Source organism: Cheilinus undulatus, linkage group 4 (genome assembly GCF_018320785.1).
Source record: "Cheilinus undulatus linkage group 4, ASM1832078v1, whole genome shotgun sequence".
Lineage (NCBI taxonomy): Eukaryota > Metazoa > Chordata > Actinopteri > Labriformes > Labridae > Cheilinus > Cheilinus undulatus.
Window position 1 is genome coordinate 885,545 of NC_054868.1, and position 25,901 is coordinate 911,445.

Genomic DNA, 25,901 nt, shown 5'->3' on the forward strand with positions numbered 1-25,901 from the left:
GATTAGACATAAATGTTTAAAATGTTGTTAATTTTTTTCTCAATTTTAATCATTTTTGTGGGTGGGGGTCCTCCAAAAAAACCCAATTTCTCCTTAGGGGAGGCTCACTCTCCCACACTTTGAAAACCCCTGATCTAAACGATTGTGGTATACCCCCCCTCCATATTACAGTGAGAGCACATGAAGACATTAGCTAATGAGACACGTTTGGTGTTTAGAACCAGGCTGTAAACCAGTTTATTTCTAGCGTAAAAATCGGCTTTTTAACTGGTGTCTAGACTGGACTTGTGGTGTTCCTGCAGCCAGCCTCTAGTGGACACTTGCAGTATTGCAATTTTTTGCATTGGCTTCATTTTGAAAGACCGGAGGTTGTTTTCTGTTTTTTGTCCTAAATAAAAAAAACGTTAATAAAGCTGAGTAAACAGTCTGCTAACACGAAAAAGTCCTTCATGAAATCAGTCAATCAATCAATTGATTTCATTCAGGACCAGAGGTTGCCGCTTGGGTCATATGGACCAGTCGGCTGACTGGGTTTATGTAGGCTGTCGTATTCCCCTGCACAAAGCACGACAAACAACACCTGATCAGACTGAAGGAAAGTCGGCACGACTTCAAAGCGATTCAACGCTCAAAGTTGAATCCGACGAAAATCGCACAGTGTACACCAGGCTTTGAGAGATCCTTGGGACGTTTTATGCCATTCAAATTCTTATTTTCAAACCATTTTAGCTGTGTTGAATGAATAAAGCTCAAATTTGCCAGAAAAATTCAGTTTTAAAGCATTTTAGAAATGTGGTCAGTTTCTTAAATTAGCCTAAAATGGCTAAACTACACAAAAACAGACAGGACCAAAAATGCCCCATTGAAAACCATTGAAAAGGAAATTTTTGATCCCACATTGATCTTAACATAAACTAATGAATTCCTTTATGTTTGATTCTATTTTGGAGTAAACACTTTTAATTTTTAATTTTTATATTTGTCCACCTGATGGCGCTACTTTTTCCCTATCAAAGCATGCTGCAAAATTTCACACTTTCACTGTATTCTGCAAAGGTGCCATGCTACTGGATTGATAAACGTGTGTCTCTACTGATGTTGGATCATGGTGTGTGTGTAAAAAGTGTGTGTGTGTTTGTATATTTGTGTTTTTGTGACTTTGTTTGATTAAAATCAGTGGAGCTGTGTAAATATACTGGCCTTTAAAGTGTTAAAATCCCCAAAATAAAATGAATATTCCTGTATATATATGTATGTTTATTTCAGGCTGAAGTAGTTTTAAAAGACTGACTTGTTTAAAGTGGAAAAATATTAATACAGTTTTTGGGAAGCTGACATTTTTTGTCCTTAGAGACAGATACGTTAGGATGTTAAATGAACTCTTAAGGGTTAAAAAAGCCATAAAATCCTGACCTGAAACCCCCCTGAAAAGTTAAATATGACCTCTACCTTTATCTTTGGGAGGACCTTTGGCTGTCTCGGTTGGAGCAGGCTGACATGAAACAGAGAAATGCAACATCTGTTGAGTTATGGATGTTTGAATCAAATAGTCAGGTAGTTAGTGGATTAATAAGAGGAAACATTACCGTGTTGGAGGACAGTAGCAGTGAGATGAACATCTCTAACATTAGCTCCAATAATCTGAGGAGTGATGATGATGCTTCCATCCTGGGCGGTGTTTGTGCCACTTCCTGCTTCCCTCTGAGTGTCAGCTGATCCAGACCAGACAAAGTAGTCAGGAATGATCAACAGCTGGCATTGTTAAAACACTTTGACTCTCACATCACCCTCCAGATGTAGATGAACAAAATATTTCAGTGTTAAAACCCAGCCATGGATTGCTCCTCCTAGCTGTGTCTCTTCCTCAGGTGAAGGAGTTCAGGTATCTCTGGGTTTTGTTCACCAGTCAAGTCTCTTAGGTTGTAATGAGCGTTTACTGCATGCTTATATCTAAGGAATTCACAGCCATTACTGTCACCAAAATAAACAGCTGTGTCATTGGATGTGACTATAAAGCTAAACTATAAAGCTTCGACCGTCTCATTCATGCTGTGTTGATCTTCTCCACTTATTTATACAATTAATAATCCTCGTTTACACGTGTAGATACCAAAAATACAATAAACTTCAATCCTCAGGGGCTAAAGATTGAATATATGAGAAAATACAACTGTTGTGATTTCTAAAATCATTATGCCGAAAATGTTTTTTCAATCGTAGTCTGTTGTACTGTTTTGCAACTGAATGCAGTGCATGGAGGGGAAATTCATCACACCCCTTGGTTTCAAGTGTGGTCCTGAAAAATCTTCATCTCAAAGGCCCTCAGCCCTTAGCCCTACCCCTCACATTCAGAAGAGAACTGGGACAACACTTCACCTGATGTGAACGCGCAAAACCAAGGGGTGGAGCTAAGATAAGGGCTAAGGGGTAGATATGGGAATGACCTTTAAACTCTGCAGACAGACCGGCTCATGCTGGTTTGACTCATTTCAACACACTTGTTTAGTCACGTTTGTGTTTCAGGTATGAATCACACCTGAGCTGATAGAATTAACCCCTCCTGTGGCGGTTTCCCTGGCTGTGTGGAGAACCAGATTGTGTTCATGTAAAGTCAAAGCTGGTTCCTCTTACCAGTCTGTGGTGGTCCTGGAGCCACATTTTGAGCGCTCTGGTTTTCCATGCTGCTCTGCTCCACCCGGCTCCTCTGACTAAAGAAGAAAAGAATTAAAACCAGAAAAAGAGAACAACACAAAGTGATTTTATTTTCCTCCTCACCTTCAGTGATCCTGACAGCCCGGCTCGAGAGAAAAACATCAGATATCTTTACACCATTACACCAACATTGATTTAGCATTTTAGCCAAAACCAGGAAACATAAAAAACAACAAATGTGATCTTTGTGATGGTTTAAGGAAACATGGTGGTTTCTATTCAGACTGGACCTGGAACCATGAGGGTGTTTGATCCTGTATCCTGGATGTCATTAAGTCATGAAAATTTAAAAAAGAGTAAAAATAATAAGATAGAAAGTAAGGAATGAGGGAGAGAAATTAATTTGTGTTTTCATTTAATATTTAAAATTTGCATCTAAAAATTATGACTTAAACTTAGGATTTTGACTTTTTATCTCATATTGTGAACTTTTAGACTCCAATTTTAAATTCAAAGTCTTATTTTGAAATTTCAAGATCATGATTTCAAATTTAATTTCATATTTTGCCCTTTTAAACTCCTAACTTTGACTTTTAATCCTATATTTTGACTTTTTAAACTCACAGTTTAAATTTTATCTCATATTTTGACCTCTTAGATTCACAATGTTAAATCTGAAGTCTTATCTTGACCTTTTAAACACAAAATTTTGCTTTTTTTCTCATATTTTGCCCTTTTCATCTTCTAATTTTGATTTTTAGTCTGAAATTTCGACCTTTAAACACATGATTTTGGATTTTATCTCATATTTTGACTTTTAAAGTCATGATTTTTACTTTCTATCTCATAAATTTGCCTTTCTTCATTATTTTGACCCTGAATTTTGTGTTCTGACCTTTTGAACTAATATTTTGACTTTTTTAAATCTCAAAATCATTTATCATCAGTTTCTCTCGCCCTTCATTAATTACCTGTGAAAATAAGGTGTAGAGTTTGTGGGTAAATCTTGACCCTGCTGGGCCCTCAGGTTAGACCTAAATTCAGATTTGGGCCCCTGCTGTGATTGAGTCTGACACCCCTGATCTACAGAGACATGTTAGACTTCACTGATAGAGACAGACAGTGTCACTGCAGATTAAATGTTTCTGTCAGATAGAAGTCTTTAATGGTAGTAAGTTTATATGAACAATAAAACACTAACTGTTCATCAACAGTGTAGCGTTCCTCCACGTTCATCATCACACAGCCCCTCCATCCTGTACACAGTCTATCACCAGTTCAGTCCTCCACACCCACCATCCATCCACCACCAATCACCACTCACCCAGTTTTACCCACACTGTCCAAACTCTTCCTCCAGGAAGTACTCCAGCATGTCTGCCTGAGGCTGAGAGTGAGGAAGACTCTGCTAACTAGCCATAACTCTTCCTCCAGGAAGTACTCCAGCATGTCTGCCTGAGGCTGAGAGTGAGGAAGACTCTGCTAACTAGCCATAACTCTTCCTCCAGGAAGTACTCCAGCATGTCTGCCTGAGGCTGAGAGTGAGGAAGACTCTGCTAACTAGCCATAACTCTTCCTCCAGGAAGTACTCCAGCATGTCTGCCTGAGGCTGAGAGTGAGGAAGACTCTGCTAACTAGCCATAACTCTTCCTCCAGGAAGTACTCCAGCATGTCTGCCTGAGGCTGAGAGTGAGGAAGACTCTGCTAACTAGCCGTAGTGGCGCTGAGTAAAGTCCACGTCTCTGTAGTTTAATGCCTTGTCGTATTTATTCTTGTTCGTGTCCTGGGTCCACGTTGGATGAAGAAGGATTACTGTGTCTGTTGGAGCCTCGTCCTCTCTGGTCTGGAGTCCTGAGGGTCCTGGAGTGGCAGCCTAAGGGCGCACTCACACTAAGCCATCCATACTGTGCCTGGGCCTGTTTCAGCCTGAAGTCCGGTATGTTTGGCTTCAGCGCGGCACGCTCTGCAGCCCCGGCACAAATGGTGGGCCTAGGCACGGCAGGGATGCAAATGAAGGAGCACAAACGCGGGAATGTGACGTAGTGTGAAGTAACAACAAGAGGACCCGCCTCAGAGAGCCCACCAGGCAGCAGCTGCATGTTAGAGACAGCAGGATCCCAGTCCAGTCCACATTTCTGACCAGTTTCTGGCAAAGTCAGGCTTTAATGACTGTGAGAGGATTTTTGGTTTGTGAAATAAAGCTTCTTCCCTTGTTTTCATCACAAACAGCAGCTCACAGGATAACACACACCTTTCAAACACCAAATATGCGGACAAGTGTGTGCCGGGGTTAATCACACGGCTGATTTAACCTCTGATTTTAAAATTATTATACCAAATTATTATCACTGGATCAACTTACCTCTAATTCTGTTTCATGTCACCAAGAAGTGAAAGTGTGATCTTGATCGCTGACGTTTAAACGGAGCATCGTTTATTAATCCTGAGGTGTTTTCACCTCCAGCTGTCATCAGATGGTTAACATCGCTCTCATCATGGTAAAAAAAAACCTTTTAACTGAACATTTAATCCTGCTCTGGACACATGAGAACTTGTTTGGTCCATCAGGCATCCAGGATTATGCTGAGAAAAGGCACAGTTCGTGGCGCATAAGGATATGCCTGGAGGATTCAGATAGTATAAGGACACGCAGAGGAACGACTGTAGGGGCTCATACCAGTTCAGAAGTCCGGGTTTTATTCAGCAGAAGTGCTTGGATCTCTGATCAGGCTCCAGATTATACGCTGTGGGTGATATCTCTCCGCTATGAACCACTTCCTCTCTCCTCACTGGGCTCTGTTTAGTTAAAGTAGCTGATCCCAGGTCAGGGGAAATAACCCCAGTGTCAGATCAGATATGGCAGAAATCTGTAACTATTTTACAGCCTAAAAAACAACACTTATGCATACTGAGTCATCAACACGTATAAGTCAATCAACGGTGGACGCTTCGTGTGATGACGTCTGCACGTGACGTACCGTTGCCCAGGCCTGGATGCATTGAGCATTGTGAGTGTGGGCCAAAGGGGGGACAGGGGAGGGGGTCAGATGGGCTTCAGCACGGTTAGAATACGGTACGGATGGCCTAGTGTGAGTGCGTCCTAAGACTGGACACATGCGGGGATGGCCCTTTGAAAAGAGAGGATGCCGATCGCTTTTTGAGAAAACTGGGGGGAATAAAAGCCCATAGTTAGCATGCTAATCGTCACAGTTAACATAGTGTAGCATGTAATGGAAGACGCGTAGGCCATGTTGACAAAAGTTTAGCCGGTACTAGCATGTGGGCCATTCCTTGCTATTGGTGACTTTTCTGTCCCCAGGATTTAACTCTTAATATTTTACTCAAAGTAAATAAAATGTATTTTTCAAAAGACTTTTTTAAAAGACTGGGGTCTCCAGTATAATAATTACACACAATAATGTACGGAAATGTATTTTTCAAAGATTTTGGATGCCTTTTTTCCCACACATATGCTCATTTTTATGATGTCCCCAGAACATTTTTTTCAGTTTCAGTGTGACACCATTGTAATATTAAAATAAATATATAGATAAAGGACTTTGTTATTGCATAGATCACGTTATGATCTCTCTAATCATACATGAAAATAGTGGAAACAAATTGTATTATTTTTTTTTTTTCATAATTAAACGTGTGTCCCCAAGAACCAAGTTCCACCCTGTTAGGCTGCGGTTATTAGCCTACTGTACAAAACCCCTACATTTCCCATTAAATCCTCTTTCAGGAAATGACATGGAGGGAATTTAGAGAAGAAAAGAAAGGTGAAAAGCAACTTTCTGTCTTCCTTTTTCGGAAGTTTTATGCTGTTAATCTGTCCGTGCTACTCTTAAACTTCCACCCTGTTAGGCTCAATTATGATGGAAGAAAATCAATTTAAAAAAAAATAATAGATTCAATATTTGTATTAAAATATTGTTTATCTGTGCAAAGTTAGCTAGCATAACTCTGCTCTCTGACATAGCAATTGCTAATTTGCTGTAAAATTTTCCACCCTGTTAGGAATGTAATCTTCACTGGGTGGAACCTGAATCTAACAGGGTGGAAAATCTGACATAAAATGCCACAAAAGACATAAAATTGCTGATATCTGTATATTCAAATACCATTTAAACTGTTCATTTAATTAACCAATATTCAACAAAACTAGCAAAACATAGTTATAATCAGTTATAAGACTTTTGCTTGGCTTTACATCAGTCCTGTGGACCATAGCTGGGATCAAGTAGTTGATCACAATCTTTGGTGTGTAACCAAACAATAAGCCTAACACAGTTGTTGTTCATTATCAGTAAATTATGTTTAAACATTTTGCTTGGTTTTGAGCTTAAATTGTGCATAATTGTCAGGTCAGCAATGACTGCAGTGGAAATGCAGCGCCTACAAGCACACACAACAACACACACGCAACCATGTGCACACACATTGCACAGACACACACAAAGCACACACACAACATACAGTATAAGCAACCACATAACTACACACAAACACCTTTAGAAATAAATCTTTTTTAGATGATGTTCAAAAAATTATTTATTTAAAAATTAATCAGTCAGTTCCTAATGAACTTGTCGTTCAGTAATGTTCAAACATTCCTTAATATCTTCTTTAATTAGACATTTTTTTACCACTTAAATCACCCTTTAATGCTTTAACTGCTTTTATTATTGTCATTTCATTTTACAGCTTTTACCTCTCTTACATTATCTTACATCGCTGGTACGTTAGGTCTAAGTTCATGTTGTTGGGTTCTTGTATCGCTTGGGTTCTGTCTATGTTGGAGTCATACCTTGTTTGAGGTTTTATTTGTGTTTGTCTTCTGCAGCAGTCGGGTCCCTGCCTTGTTTTAGTGAGTGTTGGTTGTTAAAAGTATCAGTGGGTTTTTCTGATGTCATTTTAGTAGTTCTGTTCTGATATTTTTGTGCCTACATTCTTGCTTTGTACTCAAAGGTACTATATAAATAAAGCTGTACTGTTGTTTTTCTTTTTGTTATTATTATTATTGATAATAACAATAATCATAATAATAATAATTATTATTATGTGCTCTCCAAGTTAAAATTTGAAATTATAGTTGGAACTCAATGAGTTCCAAATGAAGGTTTCCAACCTGTTAATAACACGTTTTTTAAAAATTATATAATAATTACATTGATTGTTCTTCATGTGTTTATGTAAATTTGTAGAGTTAAAAATGTTAAACAGCATACACATGCTTTTTGGGAAAAATCTCAGTTTTTTAAGTTGTTTTGGGAAAAACTGGTGCAAAAACAATACATTGCCAAAAAAAAAAAAAGATATATTCCGCTCAATATATTTATGTTAGTATTACTCAAAGGATAAAAACTAGCATTATGGAAAAGGGGAAACAAAAGGTCTACAAATAGCTCAGAAATAGTCGGTAATGATATATACCATCAACATTTTGCAGCACCTGTGTATATGACCCTAACAGGGGGGAATTTTCTCACAGTGTTTTCTGAAACATTTACCTATAATTTCTATTTTTGGGATGCTTAAGCTCTACCACTCAAGTTTCTGATGGTTTAACATGTCATTAACAACATTCAGTCTGAAAAACTGAAAAAAAATCTGATGTTTTTCCCAAAGGTTAGCACATTGAAAAGTCACCAATAGTGAAGAATGACCCACATATGCTGAAGCTAGGGGCTTTTTGCTCACGTTAAACTTTAAACAGCTGTCCACTTTCACCGATCCTTCAGTCTGCAGCCTGCAGGGACCTCCGACATAAATGTTAGCATAGCATAGTCCTTCTCCTTACTAAGACTCACCCCACTGATGGAGCGACTTTGAAACTCATTTGTTAGGTGAAAAAAGTTCCTATTGTCACTTTAAGATCTCACGTACAGTTTTAATGATATTTCTAATGCCAAGATGTTGAAGTTTGACGACCATAGCTGATAACAAGCGCTGTGGAGCCGTGCTCCTTTTTCTCTGCTCCACAGGAGTTGTAATCAGAAAAAACGTCACACTCTCGGATCTTGCACACTGAGTCTGGTGTGTTTGTGTTTGCTTTGACTGCAAAAATTCGTAGAATATGGAAAATAATTTGGTACTGCGAGCCTGTGTCTCTGTCACTCCTTTTCATACAGCACACACTCAGGCATCATAGCACTGAGACAAGCTGGAGAACAACTTTTTAATTCAGTCTCTGTTCTGACCTGTACGTCAGCTACAGACGCATGCTTTTATCTGTTATATTTACATGTTTGATATCCACATAATACACGGACAAACTACGGTGATTAAAGGCGGTTTTAGTGGACAGAGAGGGGAGGGCCGGGCGGTGCTGAGCAAGCGAGGTGGAAGCAGCGGGATCTGCTTTGAATCCTCAGTTACACGTTAAAATGACGTGGACTGAGATGAAAGTTCACATAAAATCCAACCTGTTTAGAAAAAAACAGAACAACAAAAATGACAATGTATTTAACAGAACACGAAATGTATTTAACGGAGCAGGAAATATATTTCAGGAAACCTGAAAGGGTAGGACCAGAGGTTGTGCTGGACTTTTTGTTGTCCATCATTTTGACAGAAAGGGTCGTAAAAACTACGTCATACCATTTTATAATCTGTCATTATAATTTTCTCTTTATTATCTGTAATATAATATAATCTAATATGACTTTACTTGTAGTGTTTAATTAAAGACCATGTAAAGTGAAATCCCAGAGCAGTTCATCTCAGTCCAGTCTGTTGTTAGCTTTGCTAAATATTTGTTTTTGTGAAATATTTTGTTTTGTGAAATGTATTTTACATTTTTGAAATATTAACCCTGTTGGCCTTAAGGGCCACCGTATTCCGTAGTTCACAGCTAGTTTTCGGTAACAGTGGCTGTGTCCGAAATCACTCCCTATTCACTATGTAGTGCGCTCATTCTATCCCACAATGCATTTTGAGAAGTAGTGAACAACCAGTGGTCACTAGCCCAGCAGTATTTCCCATCATGCATTGTGGTTGCTGCTCTCAAACATGACAACCCAACTAGAGGAGCACAGGAACACAAATAAAACCCTTTTAAAGCTTTTTTGTTTGTTGGTTTTAACAAAAGTATTTAATCTGTAATAAAATGATCAGGATTCAAAACGGAACTTTTCTCCCCCGATGAGGATTACAAGACATGAGACCATCATCTTTATGCAAAAATAAATGATAATGTAGACTGTCTTATCAGTAAAGACAGAACACCTTTACACACCTTTAATGTGAGCAGACTGCCTCGTCTGATCAGTGGAAGTTTTCACACAGAGGTAGAAACATAGGAAGCCTGCTAATGTTATCTAAAAGATGTGTCTTGAATTAAAAGTTCTCTGTTCTTTGCTAGAGCGTCTCTAAACCTGTCATGTCCACCTTCACTTTGACGAAGAGCGTGTCATCGTCCACGTACAAAGCGTTTTGGGGATTCTCCAGCTTGTTGAGGGGGATGAAGCATGAGAACCCACTCGCCACGTTGCTGAAAGAATCGGCGGCGGGCCGCTGGAAGCTTTTAGACGTGGGGTCGGGTCTGAAGCTGAGGATGCGGTGGTTTCCAGCTCCACTTATATCGAGTACAGACAGAGAAACGTTCTGTTTGAAAGGCCACGGCAGCAGAGCGTCGAAGTCTCCCGGCATCAGGACCACATACAGAGACAGATGAGACCCTCGACCCTCACCGTCCCCGTTCAGGTAGACTTTGGCAGCCATTTTGTAGCCACAGCGTCCAGTGTGGAACGGTGAGCTGGTCAGGCAGGGTGATTGACCTTTGGCTTCGGCTTCCCGCCTCTTCCTGAAGTCCACAATCTTCCAGATCAGTTTGCCGTCGTAGGACGTGGCCGCGAGCTCCTGTAGGTGCTGGTGGTTGTGACTGAGCTGAGCGCTGTGGACCTCCAGGAGACTGGACTGACGCCTCAGATCCTCCTCTAAAGTTTCTAGAAGGAGGAAACAGAATCAGGATTTGAAGTGCAATCTTCTGAACCTCAAACCCGGTGGATGGATTTCTATATTTGAGAGGAAGTTTGATGAACTCTGAGCCTGGTCAGACCACGCGTTAACCGTGCATTTGGCTCATTCAGATACCAAGTGACCGGGGGCGAATTAGCCACAAGATAAGGGGCTAGTGGTTCCTCTTTAACAGCTTTTCTCCATCCCACTGTCATAAACATCCTTTAACATTACACACTCAAACTCCTCAGCTGATAAATCCTGTGAGGTTACTGGTTAGACTGAAATGACAGTAAAGACGACAAGCTACCAGGAAGTCATGATGCCATTCACAGACGAGCCTGATCTTAGAGTTAACTCCAGTTTGAGAGACTGGAGGCCAGATTTGGCCACCAGTCTCTCAAACTGGAGAGACTGGAGGCATGAAATACATTTCACAAAGCATGAAATGTATATTACAGAGCACAAAATATATTTCATAGAGCAGGAAATATATTTCACAGAGCCAGAGATATATTTTGTAGAGCACAAAATTAATATTATGGAGCACAAAATATATTTCACAGAGCAAGAAATGTATATGACAGACCACAAAATATATTTCACGGAGTATGAGATATATTTCACAGAGCAAGAAATATATTTCACAGAGTATGAAATATATTTCACAGAGCATGAAATATATTTCACAGAGCATGAAATATATTTCACAGAGCACAACATAAATATTACAGAGCACGAAATATATTTCACAGAGCATGAAATATATTTCACAGAGCAAGAAATATATTTTACAGAGTATGAAATATATTTCACAGAGCACGAAATATATTTCACAGAGTATGAAATATATTTCACAGAGCATGAAATATATTTCACAGAGCAAGAAATATATTTTACAGAGTATGAAATATATTTCACAGAGCACAAAATATATTTCACAGAGCACAACATAAATATTACAGAGCACAAAATATATTTCACAGAGTATGAAATATATTTCACAGAGCATGAAATATATTTCACAGAGTATGAAATATATTTCACAGAGCATGAAATATATTTCACAGAGTATGAAATATATTTCAGAGGACAAAATATATTTCACAGAGCAGGAAATATATTTTACAGAGTACAAAATGTATAGTACAGAGCACGAAATATATTTCACAGAGTACAACATATATTTCAGAGGACAAAATATACATTTCACAGAGCAGGAAATATATTTTAGAGCACAAAATATATTTCACAGACCACGAAATATATTTCAGAGCACAAAATATATCTCACAGAGCAGGAAATATATTTCACAGAGCATGAAATGTGAAGCCTTTGGTTTGACACCTGTGTTCTAAAGTATAAATATATAAGGGGTAAAGGTATGAAGGTAGATCTTTGGTTTTTGTTACCTAGATGTTTTTTAAAAGCCTCAGCTGCTGAAATTTCCTTGATCACAGCATCTAGAGACTTCCTCAGCTGCTCGAGATCCTCTAAACCAGAACCCAGTCCTCGAGTAGTTTGCTGAATGTCGAGCTGTGTGGTGGACAGGACGCCCTCCTGCCTGCTGACAGTCCTCTGACCACAGAAACAAAAACAAGGACAGTGACATGGTTTAGTAGTGCTGCATGCTTTAACAGCACACCTTTATAAATGACATCCAGGTATCAGCCTTCTGGAGACTCCAGGTTGGTGAGGACAGCTGGCCTCTAAGCCTGCAGTTACCTGAGCTGCAGAGAAGACGTGTTCGTGGTTGCTCGTCTGCTGCAGCAGCAGTCTGACTTTCTTCTGCAGACCAGCCAGGTGGAGACTGTCAGTCTGGAGCTCCTGCTTCCTCAACAGCGCCTCCTCCTGGAGAAGCTCCACCTGCAGAGGAAACATCAGTCTGTGGTATCAGTTCATTATGACTTTATTATCACTGCTTTAAAAGTTTCCTAAATGCCTAGATATGGGTTTTATTTACCTGTGCAATGTATCAGGTGTGTTTGTTATGTGTACCTGTTGCTCCAGGTGTGTGTTACTCCTCAGGACCAGCAGCATGTGGTGACTGACAGCAGCATCTTCGTGCAGTTTTACTCTCGCTCTCTTATCCTGCAGAATGAAAACATTCAGTTTTAACCACGGCATTCTGTCTTTGGTCGCCTCACCTGTTCTCCAGGTGAACTCACCTGCACCGGGCAGCCGAACCTCCGATAGGAACAGTCGATGAAAACGTCTGGGCACGCCTGGCTGTGCTCCGACAGCTGGAAGACAACACACAGATTCAACATTTCTGCACCCCTCCATGTGCTCATCTAATCATTTCATCCATGCTCAGTTCATGCAGAACATTCGGGGAGTCTTTGCCCTGTGTTTTGTCTGCCAGGCTACTCAGAGTCTGCAGTCCTCACCATGGAAAGATAAATGTAGAAACGACTCCTGACAGTCGCTTGAAAAGCATTTACTGAATTATTCCAAAGTGAAAACTCCAGGAATCATGATAACACTGGTCCAAGTCTAGAAAACATGGTCCGTCCCTTACTGAAGAATCAGGAAATCTGTAGACCATCAGGAGAGGACTTTAGGAAGAGACTGATGATGAATAAGCTCACCTTGTGTCTGGGAACTTTCTGTGAGCAGCCATTAGGACAGTCCACATCAGTCTGAGGACAGGAGCTCTGCATGGGATCCTGCAGGACAGAGACGATGATGGACAAACATGATGTTAGCTGACTCCTGACTATGGTGGCCCTGAAGGCCAACAGGATTAATATTTCAAAAATGCAAAATACATTTCACAAAACAAAAAGAAAATATTTCACAACACACATAAATATTTCACAGACAGAGACGTCCAAACATTTATACCACTTATGCGTTCGGGGTCGCGAGGGGGAGCTGGAGCCTATCCCAGCTGTCACTGGAAGAAAGGCGGGGTCACCCTAGACAGGTTGCCAGTCAGTCACAGGGCTTATTTCGCAGAGCATGAAATATATTTCACAGAAAACAAAATATATTTCACAGAGCAGGAAATAAAGGATCCTTCCTCTGTAGTTTTATTCAGATGGGCCTCTGAACTGTTAAAACTGGACTGGCCTGCATGCAAAGGCAAGGATGGAACATTTTATAAACTTGACGACATCATCTTCAAAAGCAGAGGACGGAATGTTCTTGAAGCTACCTTTTCTCTATTTCCACCAAATACCACAGTTCCAGCTTTTGGAAAGGTGAGGACGTTACCTGGCTGAGACAGAGTGGGCGTGGCTCCATACGGTGTGAACAGCCGTTGGTCAGGTGGTCCTGCAGGTGCCTCCTCTGTAGCACTGCCCTGCAGCCCAGATTAGTGCACTGCAGCAGCTCATACTGACATGAGCTCAGGTGATCCTGCAGAGGCAAAACAACCAGCCAGAGAGCCCCATAAGGATACCATCCACTCAGAGACTTACGGACCTTTAAACAGAAGCTGTCTGAATCTGAGACTGCTTATTAAAGGTTTATATAAAAGGGATCCACCAAAACAGGAATCATTTTACGTTCTCAAAAGTTCATTTTGAACCTGGATCCTTAAAAACACCTGAACACGCTGCAGTATCTATCCCAGGACAGAAGAAGGCCGCTAACACGTTAAAGACACAGGGCCTGTTTCAGGAACCATGAAAGCCGTTTTCATGTGAGCAAACCGATGAAATGCAACAGGAGCTCACCATTTTTATCTGAAACTGTTGTCACATAAACAAGTCCTCAGTTAGCAGGAGTGTGTCTTTAACTCTGCAGGCTAGCTCTAAACTCTGCAGGCTAGCTCTAAACTTAGCAGGCTAGCTCTAAACTTAGCAGGCTAGCTCTAAACTCTGCAGGCTAGCTCTAAACTTAGCAGGCTAGCTCTAAACTCTGCAGGCTAGCTCTAAACTTAGCAGGCTAGCTCTAAACTTAGCAGGCTAGCTCTAAACTCTGCAGGCTAGCTCTAAACTCTGCAGGCTAGCTCTAAACTCTGCAGGCTAGCTCTAAACTTAGCAGGCTAGCTCTAAACTCTGCAGGCTAGCTCTAAACTTAGCAGGCTAGCTCTAAACTTAGCAGGCTAGCTCTAAACTCTGCAGGCTAGCTCTAAACTTAGCAGGCTAGCTCTAAACTCTGCAGGCTAGCTCTAAACTTAGCAGGCTAGCTTTGAACTCTGCAGGCTAGCTCTAAACTCAGCAGGCTAGCTCTAAACTTAGCAGGCTAGCTCTAAACTCTGCAGGCTAGCTCTAAACTTAGCAGGCTAGCTCTAAACTTAGCAGGCTAGCTCTAAACTCTGCAGGCTAGCTCTAAACTCTGCAGGCTAGCTCTAAACTCTGCAGGCTAGCTCTAAACTTAGCAGGCTAGCTCTAAACTTAGCAGGCTAGCTTTGAACTCTGCAGGCTAGCTCTAAACTCAGCAGGCTAGCTCTAAACTTAGCAGGCTAGCTCTAAACTCTGCAGGCTAGCTCTAAACTTAGCAGGCTAGCTCTAAACTTAGCAGGCTAGCTCTAAACTCTGCAGGCTAGCTCTAAACTCTGCAGGCTAGCTCTAAACTCTGCAGGCTAGCTCTAAACTTAGCAGGCTAGCTCTAAACTCTGCAGGCTAGCTCTAAACTTAGCAGGCTAGCTCTAAACTTAGCAGGCTAGCTCTAAACTCTGCAGGCTAGCTCTAAACTTAGCAGGCTAGCTCTAAACTCTGCAGGCTAGCTCTAAACTTAGCAGGCTAGCTCTAAACTCAGCAGGCTAGCTCTAAACTCTGCAGCCTAACTCTAAACTCTGCAGGCTAGCTCTAAACTCAGCAGGCTAGCTCTAAACTCAGCAGGCTAGCTCTAAACTTAGCAGGCTAGCTCTAAACTCAGCAGGCTAGCTCTAAACTTAGCAGGCTAGCTCTAAACTCTGCAGGCTACCTCTAAACTCTGCAGGCTAGCTCTAAACTCTGCAGGCTAGCTCTAAACTTAGCAGGCTAGCTCTAAACTCTGCAGGCTAGCTCTAAACTTAGCAGGCTAGCTCTAAACTCTGCAGGCTAGCTCTAAACTCTGCAGGCTAGCTCTAAACTCAGCAGGCTAGCTCTAAACTCAGCAGGCTAGCTCTAAACTTAGCAGGCTAGCTCTAAACTCTGCAGCCTAGCTCTAAACTCTGCAGGCTAGCTCTAAACTTAGCAGGCTAGCTCTAAACTCAGCAGGCTAGCTCTAAACTTAGCAGGCTAGCTCTAAACTTAGCAGGCTAGCTCTAAACTTAGCAGGCTAGCTTTGAACTCTGCAGGCTAGCTCTAAACTCAGCAGGCTAGCTCTAAACTTAGCAGGCTAGCTCTAAACTCTGCAGGCTAGCTCTAAACTTAGCAGGCTAGCTCTAAACTCTGCAGGCTAGCTCTAAACTTAGCAGGCTAGCTCTTAACTTAGCAGGCTAGCTCTAAACTCTGCAGGCTAGCTCTAAACTCTGCAGGCTAGCTCTAAACTTAGCAGGCTAGCTCTAAACTTAGCAGGCTAGCTCTAAACTCTGCAGGCTAGCTCTAAACTTAGCAGGCTAGCTCTAAACTCTGCAGGCTAGCTCTAAACTTAGCAGGCTAGCTCTAAACTCAGCAGGCTAGCTCTAAACTTAGCAGGCTAGCTCTAAACTTAGCAGGCTAGCTCTAAACTTAGCAGGCTAGCTCTAAACTCTGCAGGCTAGCTCTAAACTTAGCAGGCTAGCTCTTAACTCTGCAGGCTAGCTCTTAACTCAGCAGGCTAGCTCTAAACTCTGCAGGCTAGCTCTAAACTTAGCAGGCTAGCTCTTAACTCTGCAGGCTAGCTCTAAACTCTGCAGGCTAGCTCTAAACTTAGCAGGCTAGCTCTAAACTTAGCAGGCTAGCTCTAAACTCTGCAGGCTAGCTCTAAACTCAGCAGGCTAGCTCTAAACTCTGCAGGCTAGCTCTAAACTCTGCAGGCTAGCTCTAAACTCAGCAGGCTAGCTCTAAACTCAGCAGGCTAGCTCTAAACTCTGCAGGCTAGCTCTAAACTTAGCAGGCTAGCTCTAAACTTAGCAGGCTAGCTCTAAACTCAGCAGGCTAGCTCTAAACTTAGCAGGCTAGCTCTAAACTTAGCAGGCTAGCTCTAAACTCAGCAGGCTAGCTCTAAACTTAGCAGGCTAGCTCTAAACTCTGCAGGCTAGCTCTAAACTTAGCAGGCTAGCTCTAAACTCTGCAGGCTAGCTCTAAACTTAGCAGGCTAGCTCTAAACTTAGCAGGCTAGCTCTAAACTTAGCAGGCTAGCTCTAAACTCTGCAGGCTAGCTCTAAACTTAGCAGGCTAGCTCTAAACTTAGCAGGCTAGCTCTAAACTTAGCAGGCTAGCTCTAAACTCTGCAGGCTAGCTCTAAACTTAGCAGGCTAGCTCTAAACTTAGCAGGCTAGCTCTAAACTTAGCAGGCTAGCTCTAAACTCTGCAGGCTAGCTCTAAACTTAGCAGGCTAGCTCTAAACTTAGCAGGCTAGCTCTAAACTTAGCAGGCTAGCTCTAAACTTAGCAGGCTAGCTCTAAACTCTGCAGGCTAGCTCTAAACTCTGCAGGCTAGCTCTAAACTTAGCAGGCTAGCTCTAAACTTAGCAGGCTAGCTCTAAACTTAGCAGGCTAGCTCTAAACTTAGCAGGCTAGCTCTAAACTCAGCAGGCTAGCTCTAAACTCTGCAGGCTAGCTCTTAACTCTGCAGGCTAGCTTTGAACTCTGCAGGCTAGCTCTAAACTTAGCAGGCTAGCTCTAAACTTAGCAGGCTAGCTCTAAACTTAGCAGGCTAGCTCTAAACTTAGCAGGCTAGCTCTAAACTCAGCAGGCTAGCTCTAAACTCTGCAGGCTAGCTCTTAACTCTGCAGGCTAGCTTTGAACTCTGCAGGCTAGCTCTAAACTTAGCAGGCTAGCTCTAAACTCAGCAGGATAGCTCTAAACTCTGCAGGCTAGCTCTAAACTCTGCAGGCTAGCTCTAAACTCTGCAGGCTAGCTCTAAACTCAGCAGGCTAGCTCTAAACTCTGCAGGCTAGCTCTAAACTCAGCAGGCTAGCTCTAAACTTAGCAGGCTAGCTCTAAACTCAGCAGGCTAGCTCTAAACTTAGCAGGCTAGCTCTAAACTCTGCAGGCTAGCTCTAAACTCAGCAGGCTAGCTCTAAACTTAGCAGGCTAGCTCTAAACTCTGCAGGCTAGCTCTAAACTCTGCAGGCTAGCTTTGAACTCTGCAGGCTAGCTCTGAACTCTGCAGGCTAGCTCTAAACTCAGCAGGCTAGCTCTAAACTCTGCAGGCTAGCTCTAAACTTAGCAGGCTAGCTCTAAACTTAGCAGGCTAGCTCTAAACTTAGCAGGCAAGCTCTAAACTCTGCAGGCTAGCTCTAAACTCAGCAGGCTAGCTCTAAACTCTGCAGGCTACCTCTAAACTCAGCAGGCTAGCTCTAAACTCTGCAGGCTACCTCTAAACTCTGCAGGCTAGCTCTAAACTCTGCAGGCTACCTCTAAACTCTGCAGGCTACCTCTAAACTCTGCAGGCTAGCTCTAAACTTAGCAGGCTAGCTCTAAACTTAGCAGGCTAGCTCTAAACTCAGCAGGCTAGCTCTAAACTCTGCAGGCTAGCTCTAAACTCTGCAGGCTAGCTCTAAACTTAGCAGGCTAGCTCTAAACTTAGCAGGCAAGCTCTAAACTCTGCAGGCTAGCTCTAAACTCTGCAGGCTAGCTCTAAACTCTGCAGGCTAGCTCTAAACTTAGCAGGCTAGCTCTAAACTTAGCAGGCTAGCTCTTAACTCTGCAGGCTAGCTCTAAACTTAGCAGGCTAGCTCTAAACTTAGCAGGCTAGCTCTAAACTCAGCAGGCTAGCTCTAAACTTAGCAGTCTAGCTCTAAACTTAGCAGGCTAGCTCTAAACTTAGCAGGCTAGCTCTAAACTCAGCAGGCTAGCTCTAAACTTAGCAGGCTAGCTCTAAACTTAGCAGGCTAGCTCTAAACTCTGCAGGCTAGCTCTAAACTTAGCAGGCTAGCTCTAAACTCTGCAGGCTAGCTCTAAACTTAGCAGGCTAGCTCTAAACTTAGCAGGCTAGCTCTAAACTTAGCAGGCTAGCTCTAAACTCAGCAGGCTAGCTCTAAACTTAGCAGTCTAGCTCTAAACTTTGCAGGCTAGCTCTAAACTTTGCAGGCTAGCTCTAAACTCTGCAGGCTAGCTCTAAACTTAGCAGGCAAGCTCTAAACTTAGCAGGCTAGCTCTAAACTTAGCAGGCTAGCTCTAAACTTAGCAGGCTAGCTCTAAACTCTGCAGGCTAGCTCTAAACTTAGCAGGCTAGCTCTAAACTTAGCAGGCTAGCTCTAAACTTAGCAGGCTAGCTCTAAACTCTGCAGGCTAGCTCTAAACTTAGCAGGCTAGCTCTAAACTCTGCAGGCTAGCTCTAAACTTAGCAGGCTAGCTCTAAACTTAGCAGGCTAGCTCTAAACTTAGCAGGCTAGCTCTAAACTTAGCAGGCTAGCTCTAAACTCAGCAGGCTAGCTCTAAACTCTGCAGGCTAGCTCTTAACTCTGCAGGCTAGCTTTGAACTCTGCAGGCTAGCTCTAAACTTAGCAGGCTAGCTCTAAACTTAGCAGGCTAGCTCTAAACTTAGCAGGCTAGCTCTAAACTTAGCAGGCTAGCTCTAAACTCAGCAGGCTAGCTCTAAACTCTGCAGGCTAGCTCTTAACTCTGCAGGCTAGCTTTGAACTCTGCAGGCTAGCTCTAAACTTAGCAGGCTAGCTCTAAACTCAGCAGGATAGCTCTAAACTCTGCAGGCTAGCTCTAAACTCTGCAGGCTAGCTCTAAACTCTGCAGGCTAGCTCTAAACTCAGCAGGCTAGCTCTAAACTCTGCAGGCTAGCTCTAAACTCAGCAGGCTAGCTCTAAACTTAGCAGGCTAGCTCTAAACTCTGCAGGCTAGCTCTAAACTTAGCAGGCTAGCTCTAAACTCTGCAGGCTAGCTCTAAACTTAGCAGGCTAGCTCTGAACTCTGCAGGCTAGCTCTAAACTCAGCAGGCTAGCTCTAAACTCAGCAGGCTAGCTCTAAACTTAGCAGGCTAGCTCTGAACTCTGCAGGCTAGCTCTAAACTCAGCAGGCTAGCTCTAAACTCTGCAGGCTAGCTCTAAACTTAGCAGGCTAGCTCTAAACTTAGCAGGCTAGCTCTAAACTTAGCAGGCTAGCTCTAAACTCAGCAGGCTAGCTCTAAACTCTGCAGGCTAGCTCTAAACTCTGCAGGCTAGCTCTAAACTCTGCAGGCTAGCTCTAAACTCTGCAGGCTAGCTCTAAACTTAGCAGGCTAGCTCTAAACTTAGCAGGCTAGCTCTTAACTCTGCAGGCTAGCTCTAAACTTAGCAGGCTAGCTCTAAACTTAGCAGGCTAGCTCTAAACTTAGCAGGCTAGCTCTAAACTCAGCAGGCTAGCTCTAAACTTAGCAGTCTAGCTCTAAACTTAGCAGGCTAGCTCTAAACTTAGCAGGCTAGCTCTAAACTCAGCAGGCTAGCTCTAAACTTAGCAGGCTAGCTCTAAACTTAGCAGGCTAGCTCTAAACTCTGCAGGCTAGCTCTAAACTTAGCAGGCTAGCTCTAAACTCTGCAGGCTAGCTCTAAACTTAGCAGGCTAGCTCTAAACTTAGCAGGCTAGCTCTAAACTTAGCAGGCTAGCTCTAAACTCAGCAGGCTAGCTCTAAACTTAGCAGTCTAGCTCTAAACTTTGCAGGCTAGCTCTAAACTTTGCAGGCTAGCTCTAAACTCTGCAGGCTAGCTCTAAACTTAGCAGGCAAGCTCTAAACTTAGCAGGCTAGCTCTAAACTTAGCAGGCTAGCTCTAAACTCAGCAGGCTAGCTCTAAACTTAGCAGGCTAGCTCTAAACTTAGCAGGCTAGCTCTAAACTCAGCAGGCTAGCTCTAAACTTAGCAGGCTAGCTCTAAACTCTGCAGGCTAGCTCTAAACTTAGCAGGCTAGCTCTAAACTCTGCAGGCTAGCTCTAAACTTAGCAGGCTAGCTCTAAACTTAGCAGGCTAGCTCTAAACTTAGCAGGCTAGCTCTAAACTTAGCAGGCTAGCTCTAAACTCTGCAGGCTAGCTCTAAACTTAGCAGGCTAGCTCTAAACTCTGCAGGCTAGCTCTAAACTCTGCAGGCTAGCTCTAAACTTAGCAGGCTAGCTCTAAACTTAGCAGGCTAGCTCTAAACTCTGCAGGCTAGCTCTAAACTTAGCAGGCTAGCTCTAAACTTAGCAGGCTAGCTCTAAACTTAGCAGGCTAGCTTTGACCTCTGCATTCTTTAGCTCTACGTTTCAGCCCCAGCACAATGTCAGCCCTGACTGAGAGGTATTCTGGCTTCATGTTGTACAGCAGAAGTAGAAGGAGACGTTGTCCATTTTTAAACAGGTGTAGTTCATCAGGTTCACCTTCAGGTGCTGTAATGTGACAACAGAGGTGCATTCTGGGTAGTTGGTGCAGTACACTTCTAAACAGGAGATTTCTCGTTTGCAGCAGTTATCCTGGAAAACCTGCAGTAAGAAAAGACATGCAATTTGTTGAGTCTCTTAGTTCATGGCCATATATGGAAAATGGGTGTGGTCATGATGATGTCACTCTTGGTGGGTGTTGTTTAATGATTTAAAGGGCTCAATCCCTCAAATGTAGAGGCCAATTTCCACCACTTACTGTGATCAGCAGTCAAAAGTCAAAATATCAAAGAGGTAAAACTGTTGGACAGAGATTTCAAATTATGAGTTTAAATAGCCAGAATTATTAAATAAAAAGTCAAACTACGAAATAGAAAATCTAAATTATGCATTAAAAAGTCAAAATTATGAAAAAAAGTCAAAATGATTAAATAAGTCAAAATATGATGTAAAAATGAGGAACTCTGAAATAAACCCACCCTCCCAGGCTCTTTTAGTCCAACCAAACACTCAATTAGACATTTTCAGTTTGCTATTGTAACAGATAGGGAAAATTTTACTGCATAAAAATCTTGTCTTTTTATTTATTTTTGATTTTTTGGTATTTAGTATATTTTGTTGGTGTATTGAGGGTTAATTTCACTAAAATCCTCTGTTTTATCCATGTTTTATAAGTCTTTATTTTTAGGTACTGTATTCGTGGCATTATGACGCCCTCTGGTGGCAGTAGGGGGTGTCTTGCATCATTTCAGCCCTCTCATTAGTCTGCTTAGGGCTCAAGAGGTATATAAACGGTGTAGCTTGTTCATGAAGTGCAAACATTAAAGTTCTATGTTTGATTTAACTGCTAGAACAGTTTGGTTGTTCTAAATATCTGAACAGGAGAGGAAATGAGTGACTTTTTCTTGTGTATTTAGTCTGTAAATCAGAGTTAACGACAGCTAGCTAACATCTTTGTTACATGTGCTCGTGTGTGGGGTTTTGCCGCCATCACATCTTCTACGAGCATTTCTTTTTCTCATCTTAGGTGTGTTGTGAAGATAGAACCCATGTTGACGGCACTTTGCGCTCTCTGAATTCATTCAGATTAAAATCAAGTTCGCTGAGAGCGGCCTGTGACCTTGTTTCCTTTGAGCACCTGAACACAACGCAGCATAGCTGCAGAGGGCAGCTCCGTTATGCTATGGTAGCATCTTCTCCATCACAGAACTTTGTTTTACTGCTGATGAGCTCATGCTAACATGCAACAATGCTAAATAAAGACAGCAAATGCTCTGACCTCAGCAGGTGTGATCACAGCTCCCTCTACTGGACAAACTGGGTTGGACGGTGATGAGGACTCCCTGAGAGACAGAAAAGCAGGTTCAGCTCAGTCTGTATCAATGGGAGCTGGATTTAAGGTGGACTGTGGTCAGGTGGAGCATGTTTAAGGTGGGGTGTGGTCATGTGGAGCATGTTTAAGGTGGGCTGTGGTCAGGTGGAGCATATTTAAGGTGGACTGTGGTCATGTGGAGCATGTTAAAGTGGACTGTGGTCAGGTGGAGCACGTTTAAGGTGGACTGTGGTCATGTGGAGCATGTTTAAGGTGGGCTGTGGTCATGTGGAGCATGTTTAAGGTGGACTGTGGTCAGGTGGAGCACGTTTAAGGTGGACTGTGGTCATGTGGAGCATGTTTAAGGTGGACTGTGGTCAGGTGGAGCACGTTTAAGGTGGACTGTGGTCATGTGGAGCATGTTTAAGGTGGGCTGTGGTCATGTGGAGCATGTTTAAGGTGGGCTGTGGTCATGTGGAGCACGTTTAAGGTGGACTGTGGTCATGTGGAGCATGTTTAAGGTGGGCTGTGGTCATGTGGAGCATGTTTAAGGTGGACTGTGGTCATGTGGAGCACGTTTAAGGTGGACTGTGGTCATGTGGAGCATGTTTAAGGTGGGCTATGGTCATGTGGAGCACGTTTAAGGTGGACTGTGGTCATGTGGAGCACGTTTAAGGTGGGCTGTGGTCATGTGGAGCATGTTTAAGGTGGGCTATGGTCATGTGGAGCACGTTTAAGGTGGACTGTGGTCATGTGGAGCATGTTTAAGGTGGACTGTGGTCAGGTGGAGCATGTTAAAGGTGGACTTTGATCATGGGGAGCTTGATTTAAGGTGGACTGAGGTCATGTGGAGCACGTTAAAGTGGACTATGGTCATGTGGAGCATGTTAAAGGTGGACTTTGATCATGGGGAGTTTGATTTAAGGTGGACTGTGGTCATGTGGCGCATGTTTTAGGTGGACTGTGGTCATGTGGAGCACGTTTAAGGTGGACTGTGGTCATGTGGCGCATGTTTAAGGTGGACTGTGGTCATGTGGAGCACGTTTAAGGTGGACTGTGGTCATGTGGCGCATGTTTTAGGTGGACTGTGGTCATGTGGAGCACGTTTAAGGTGGACTGTGGTCATGTGGAGCACGTTTAAGGTGGACTGTGGTCATGTGGAGCATGTTAAAGTGGACTGTGGTCATTTGGAGCACGTTTAAGGTGGACTGTGGTTGAGTGGAGCATGATTAAGGCGGACTTTGATCGTGGGGAGCTTGATTTAAGGTGGACTGTGGTCATGTGGAGCACATTAAAGTGGACTGTGGTCATGTGGAGCTTGTTTAAGGTGGACTGTGGTCATGTGGAGCTTGTTTAAGGTGGACTGTGGTCAGGTGGAGCATGTTTAAGGTGGGCTGTGGTCAGGTGGAGCATGTTTAAGGTGGGCTGTGGTCATGTGGAGCATGTTTAAGGTGGACTGTGGTCATGTGGAGCACGTTTAAGGTGGACTGTGGTCATGTGGAGCATGTTTAAGGTGGACTGTGGTCATGTGGAGCATGTTTAAGATGGACTGTGGTCATGCTGAACAGAACGTTTAAGGTGGACTGTGGTCATGTGGTACTTGTTTAAGGTAGACTGGACCGTCAGAGGGCTGATTTAAAGTCTAGTCAGGTAAAAGCTGATGTAGTGTGTAACTGCATGTTTTTAAGGTGGAATTTCTCCTACAGCAGTGTCTGCAGACAGCGGTAGCAGAAGATGTGTCCACAGGAGTTCTGCTGAGGGTTCAGAACGACTCCTCTGCAGACGGGACAGACAAACTCCTCCTTCAGGGTCAGCACAAACGTCAGCGCGTGCTGGATGGACGTCAGGTCCGACTCCCAGGAGTCCACGGGGCCCGACGGCCTCCTGGTGGACGCCCCAGACCTCGTCATGGACCCCGATGTCCTCGTGGACTCCTCTGACCCTCCCAGGTTAGTGTCTGCCGATGCCATGATCCTGCAGGAGGCTGAACAGAAGGTTTAACAAGTACTGATAGGATTTATGTTTCTTTTAGTGATCTGGATCTTTGGATCCAAAAAAGTTGGGGCGCTGTGTAAATATGAAAACAGAAGTTAATGACTGTCAAATTTAGAAACCCGTATTTGATTTTAAACATCTGATATGTCGTCCATGTTCAGTGGTGAATGAAATATGCGTTTATGAACAGTCATTATCCTCTGTTTTCATATTTTACACAGCGCCCCAACTTTTTTGGAACTAAGGTTGTGCATCATGCATGGCAGCATTATCCTCAGCACCTTTTCAAACACCTGCCAAACATCCCTCCTCTCTTTTAGAAAGAACCATCTAGAAACAGACTTGTAAAGCAAGACTGCAGATGATGCAGTTCTCACATAATTAATGCGATTAATCAGGATTAATTAGTCCAAAAACCTAGTTAGTCACATTTAATATGGCTAACTGACTTCAAAAACACCAAAATCCCTGAGAGTCTGACTCTGTAGAACAGTGGAGCTCCCGCTGAAGAGCTGAACTGTTTTACTTTCACTTTGATCAGAGAGAAAAAAAGACAACAGAAAGAAGAGACAGTAGATTTCTAGTTCTTACCTCGGTCTGTTAGACAGCTTTCCTCTGCAGCTGGACTCTCCTCTGATCAACACTACTGATCACTTTTATTTTTACTGGTGATCATGTGTGGTTGGTGCAGCAGCGGCAACAGAAACAGGAAGTTTAAACAACGAGGAAGTGGGTGAAAAAGAACAACCTGCCTCTGCAGCACAGGAAGAAACACTCACTGTGGCTTTAGTTCAGTTCAAACGGTCCTTAGAGAGTTAAATACAGCATTTAAAATCAGTGATGGTGTTAAAATATACTGTAATACTTTAGTTCAGTTCAAACAGTCTGGCACTCTCTAATGAGGTTCTATTTGATGAAGAAATATTTAATAACCACTCCAAGAACTGAGGTAAGAGAAAGACACGAGAGACAAGATGACTTAAGTTGAGCTGTTCACTTAGTCTCGGCCGAGGAGAAACAGTGACATCAAGACAGTGAAAGGTTGAAGCCAGATTTCCAACGAAGCCCAAAGTAGTTCACGCTTTTATTCCTCATGGTAAACCTTGATCCTGATCATAACTCAAGATATGATCCACAGCCTCTGCCATACTGGAGCCAGACTGTCTCCATCTAAAGGTCACCAACACACGAAACTGTGGGGAAACACTATAGGAACGAACAGCATTTTATCTACTCAAGGATGTGAGTTTAGACTATCAACCAAGGAGAAGAGGAGAGACGCCAGAGTCTCCATTCCTGACCGTACAGTGTGACCTGGGACCTTGGATAAGCTTAACAGAACATTTATGAATCATCAGAAATGTAAGGAATATTGGATTTTTCCTTATCTCTATTGAACTGCACTAAAACACACGAGCCAGGCTCTAGTTTCTAGTTTATCCTCTTACCACAGAGTTTCAACCTTAAATCAGTCGTAGCTCAGGCTAGAAGAACACGCTCTGAGCCCTGTGCTGGTACTGATCCTGAACCTGGACCAGGTTTAGTTCAAAAGTGTCAGAGAGCTGGAGTCACATAGAGGAGCTGAGGGAGCAGAGTGCTGCTGTCAGGAAGAAAAAC

At 42.8% G+C, this 25,901-nt stretch overlaps 1 protein-coding gene and 1 long non-coding RNA gene across 2 annotated transcripts; both read right to left on the reverse strand.

The window, feature by feature from the left end:
- Positions 1 to 1,584: 1,584 nt before the first annotated feature.
- Positions 1,585 to 2,813, reverse strand: LOC121507898. Its single transcript, XR_005991768.1, has 3 exons — positions 2,776 to 2,813; positions 2,632 to 2,708; positions 1,585 to 1,712 (listed from the first exon to the last, which is right to left on the reverse strand). It is a non-coding gene; the product is annotated as an uncharacterized LOC121507898 (long non-coding RNA).
- A 6,967-nt stretch (positions 2,814 to 9,780) lies between these two features.
- On the reverse strand, positions 9,781 to 24,982 carry traf5 (Tnf receptor-associated factor 5). The gene is made up of 11 exons (XM_041785902.1): positions 24,876 to 24,982; positions 23,994 to 24,273; positions 22,257 to 22,320; positions 20,978 to 21,079; positions 13,834 to 13,977; positions 13,206 to 13,283; positions 12,783 to 12,857; positions 12,613 to 12,705; positions 12,340 to 12,480; positions 12,027 to 12,192; positions 9,781 to 10,601 (listed from the first exon to the last, which is right to left on the reverse strand). Exons 2-11 carry the CDS (start codon positions 24,257 to 24,259, stop codon positions 10,015 to 10,017), a joined length of 1,716 nt encoding a protein of 571 aa, XP_041641836.1. The 5' UTR covers positions 24,260 to 24,273; positions 24,876 to 24,982; the 3' UTR covers positions 9,781 to 10,014.
- Between the last annotated feature and the right edge of the window lie 919 nt (positions 24,983 to 25,901).